Raw genomic sequence first — 5,000 nt, forward strand, 5'->3', positions numbered from 1 at the left:
GCAACAGTGAGCATTAAGAATATATAAGCAAAGTGTTAGGGATTTCGGAAATGTTGCAAAAAAGGCCTTATATATTGCAACATCAACCATTCCCTTGTGGCTGCAACTTTTTTCTTCTATCGTATTAACTTCTCATTATTCTTCCCCTCTTTTTCTTCATCGGCATCGACCTCGGTTGGGACATCAAAATTTAAAGGAATCTATTCGGTTGAAACTTTTCCAAGAAATGCTGTTATTTGCAACATTCATGTCTTGACCTTTTGGTGATCGAACGCCTGCTTGAGGTCGGTGTTTCGCCTTGCCTTTCTCTTCACTGGTTTGTATAATATCGCCTTCGCTGTTTCCGTTGTATTAATACCCATTCTGCTTTTTTTCTTCTTTTTCTCCTTTTTTCTTTCTTCCCACTCTCGTTTTCTCTTTCTTTCTTTCTTTCTCTCTCTCTCTCTCTCTCTCTTCCTCTCTCTCTCTCTCTCTCTTTCTCTCTCTCTCTCTCCCTCTCTTCTCTCTCCCTCCCCCCTTCCCTCCTATCTTCCTCTCTCACCTTCTCCATACTTACGGTGACATTTTCAACGACGCAGATAGGAAGAAGAGTATTAAAAATAACAAAAGCGTATACAGCAATTTATTCAACAAGAAACAGTACAATGTCTAAAACCCTTCGGCAAATCGACGCTACAAAACGAACCTAACACTATATAAAAAGGGTCCATGAGACTATTGTGAATTCTAAATATGATATAGGTGAGTGTGGATATGTTTCATAAGATACCCTAAAGAGCTCTATAATCACATATAGTTTATATAGGACAAGTATAGGTTAATAAGGTAATAGAGAGGTAGGATTTTTTGTTTGTTTCAAAGCATTTTATTTTTATTGCTTCTACGTTTATTTTTTTTTTCTTCTTCTCAAACACTATTCAATTCTATGAGCTATTCCTGTTTATTTGGTCTTTTTTATGGTTAAATCACAGTATCAATGTGAAACGATCAATGGAATGAAAATAATAGTGATGGTATTAAAATTGACAACATTAATAATGATAAAAGTGGTAAAAATATGATAGTTGCTTCAGTTATGACAGCATTTATAATATTGAGAATAATGATAACAGAAATAATTCACAACACTAATGATCATATTAATGTTATCACTGAGATAATAATAATAATAATAATAATAGTTGGTTCAGTTATAACAGTATTTATAATACTGAGAATAATGATAATGTGAATAATTGATTATAGTAAATATGATATAATAGCCATGATCATGATGATAATAATAACAATAATAATAATAATAATAATGGAAATAATGGTAGAAATGTGATCATAGTTTTAGTTATGACAGCATTTATAATATTGAGAATGATTATAATACAAGTGATTTATAACAATGCAGATTGCATTAATGTTAATATTGAAATATTAACATCAATAATAATAACAATAATAGTAGTTCAAGTAGTAGTAGTAATAATAATAGAAGCATTAATAATAATAATAATAATAATAATGATAATAATAATATCAAACAGCAAACATATTATCAATGATAATAATAATAATGGTAACAATAACACCTGTTACAATATAACTCCACTAACAGGATAAACAAGTATCATAGTTAGTGACAATAATTCTAAGAATGATAATATAATGATAGAAAGGAAAATTGTGATGATAATGATAATAATATCAAGCAAAATCTTAATGATGATGATGATGATGATAGTAATGATAATGATAATGATAATAATAATGATGATGATGATGATAATAACAATTATAATAATAAAAAACAATAACAACAACAGTAAAAAAGTAATAATAATAATGATAAAAATAATAATTAAAATAATGATAATAATAATGATGATGATGATGATCTTAATGATTCTAAAATGATGGTGATAATATAATAGTAATGGTAATAATAATAATGATGATGATTCTAATGATAATAATAAAGAAAAATAATAATGATAGTAACAATAACAATAATAGTAATAATAACTATGATAGTAATCATAATAATATTAATGAAGATAATTATGGTGCTATTATCATCATTGTCAAAATTATTATTATCATTGCTATCACCATCATCACTATTTTTATTATTAATATCATTTGTTGTTGTTATTATTATTATTATTATTATTATTATTATTATTATCATTATTATTATTATTATCATTATCATCAATATTATCATTATTATTATTATTATTATTATCATCCTCCTCATTATCATCAATATTATTATCATTATTAACCTTATCATCATTATCATATTTATGACTATTATGATAATCATTATTGCTCATAATCATCATTATCATTATTACTATCATTATAATTACTATTACCAATAATACGAATAATAACAATGGTTAAAAACATAACATCACTACCGATAATAATGGTAACAATAATAACTCCTATGAATATATGAATAACAAAGGTAGCAAAAGTTTCTACTATTTATCTTCTGTGTCATCTTTGCGAAATAAAGCATGCTCTACCTTTTGATATTTTATATTACAGCTTTTCTATGTCGTATTGGTAGAATGCATGTTAATAGGAAGCTAAGATATTATCTGCACTAATATACATACTGTATATTCACTCTCAAGAGAAGTATATTCATAATCATGAAACATGAAAATTAAATAAATTGAGTAATAGTATATTGAAATGAAAAAAATGTTTTTGATTTTTTTCTTTATAATGTTTGATATATTATTATTTTTTTTTTACTAAATGCGTTAATGTTTCGACATACATGTGCTACAGAGCACTGTATTGCCTTCTCTCTCTCTCTCTCTCTCTCTCTCTCTCTCTCTCTCTCTCTATATATATATATATATATATATATATATAATATATATATATATATATATATATATATATATATATATATATATATATATATATATATATATATATTAATCTCTCTCTCTCTCTCTCTCTCTCTCTCTCTCTCTCTCGAGTTCTGCCCCTCTCTCTCTCTCTTCTTTGTCTTTTCTTCCATCTGTCATTCTAAAAAAAACTATATCTGTTCTTTAATTATGCTAAATCTTGTTAAAAACTGACTAAAAAATACTTTTACTCGAGTTACCGACGTTGATAAATCAGGCTCAAGTATTCATGACGTTTTACAAAATTGTGTTGAAAATCTATGTTAAAAACTACATAAACTCACCATATGAAACCCAAGGCATACGATATGTTTACATTTTCTACATTCATCGACTTGTAAAAGATTATATTGATAGATTTTTTTCGACTAAATGGTAATGGCGAACTGGGGGAATTAATATTATATAAAAATAATAATACCTTCCTGTCGAATTTGTGTGTGTGTGTGTGTGTGTGTGTGTGTGTGTGTGTGTGTGTGTGTGTGTGTGTGTGTGTGTGTGTGTGTGTGTGTGTGTGTGTGCGTGTGTGCGTGTGTGTGTGAGTGTAAGAGTCAGTATGAGTAAGTGTACGTGTGAGTGCAAGTGTGTGCGAATGTAAGCGTGTCTGTAAGTGTACGTGTGTCTGTATGTGCACACAATCATATAATCGTCCACACTACTTAGATTTCCTTTTCCATCATAAAAAAACACACCGAAAAAAAACGAAATCAAATACACGTCAAGGATAAGAAAACCATAGTAATCACAACACCAATAAGAAAAACAACAACATTTTGTCATTTTCTTAAAAAAAAAAAAAAAAAAAAAAAAAAAAAAAAAAAAAAAAAAAAAACGAACCTCATTTTCTCAGCTAAATAATTTCCATATTCTACTTCTACCATAACTACTGTTTCTTTTTATGCATGATTTTTTTTTCTATTAAATATAGATATCGATTCTAATTAGATTACAGCATCTCACCTCATCTCCCTTCAATTAAGAAAAGGAAAAAAAAAATAACGAAAACAACAGACGGAAAAAAAAAGTAAGTCCTATTCAAACAAAAACAAAAATAAGTAAACTTCATCAACCAATCAAGAAACAAGACAAAAACAAATCAACAAATATATGTACATTCATTAAATATCAACCAAGCAATCCTGCAAATCAACAAGCACATTGCTACATATCCTTAAACAAAACCATACACATTCATTTCACAAATCAAACAAACAAACAGAAAACAAGAAAGAAAAAACACAAATAGCAATATTATCCCCAAAAACAAACAAACAAACAAACAGAAAACAAGGAAAAAACAAAAAAACAAAAAAATATTATCCCCATCCCCCCCAAAAAAAAAGATAGTAATAATAATAATAATAAAAAACAACAACAGCAACAGTAATAATAATTAAAAAAAAAAATAATAACAATAATAATAATAACAATAATAACAACAACAACACCAATAATAACAAATAAATAGATAAATCCCTAACCCCTATTCAAACCCTTTTTAAAACACAGCCCTACAAATATTCCCTGAAGCTAATCCAGTATATGATATTCAGCATCGTGAAGGACACAGGGAAGATATAACGAGACATCCTATCGACCATGAGCGCCCTTGCACGACGGAGCTGAGCTGGCGAGGGCCCTGCAGGCTTCGGGGGTTCCCCCAGCAGGAAGCGTCGACTCTCCTGAAGAAGGGGGAAGGGAAAAGGGGACCAGGAATGCGTAGGGAAGAGGAAGGGAGAGATGGGAGGGGTAGGAGAGGAAGGGAAGGAGAGGGATGGGAGAGGAAGGAGAGGGGAGGGATGGAAGAGGAAGGGAAGGAGAGGGATGGGAGAGGAAGGGAGAGATGGGAGAGGAAGGGAGAGGAAGGGAAGGAGAGGGATGGGAGAGGAGGAAAGAGATGGAAAAGAAGTAGAGGAAAGGAAGGAGAAGGAGAGGGGTGGAAAAGGAAGAAAAGGATGGAAAAAATGAAAGGAAGGGAAGAAAGGGAGAGGGATAGAAGAGAAGGAAAGGTAAAGGAGAGGAGATAGGGAAGGAGGAGGAAGGAGAGGCAGATAAACGGGGGATAAGGGGTGTAAA

The 5,000-nt window shown here is 30.1% G+C and overlaps 1 protein-coding gene across 2 annotated transcripts in view; it reads right to left on the reverse strand.

Moving 5' to 3' along the window:
* Nucleotides 1-4,351: 4,351 nt before the first annotated feature.
* LOC119580682 (glycine receptor subunit alpha-3-like) overlaps nt 4,352-5,000 on the reverse strand; it is a 41,016-nt gene continuing 40,367 nt past the window's right edge. Inside the window, exon 11 of one of the 2 annotated variants that reach the window (XM_037928783.1) lies at nt 4,352-4,606. In XM_037928783.1, coding sequence (XP_037784711.1) covers nt 4,436-4,606 — 171 coding nt within the window. In that variant the 3' untranslated portion in view covers nt 4,352-4,435. The remainder of the gene's footprint in view (nt 4,607-5,000) is intronic. The other variant, XM_037928789.1, reaches the window with a different exon arrangement.

Source organism: Penaeus monodon, chromosome 2 (genome assembly GCF_015228065.2).
Source record: "Penaeus monodon isolate SGIC_2016 chromosome 2, NSTDA_Pmon_1, whole genome shotgun sequence".
Lineage (NCBI taxonomy): Eukaryota > Metazoa > Arthropoda > Malacostraca > Decapoda > Penaeidae > Penaeus > Penaeus monodon.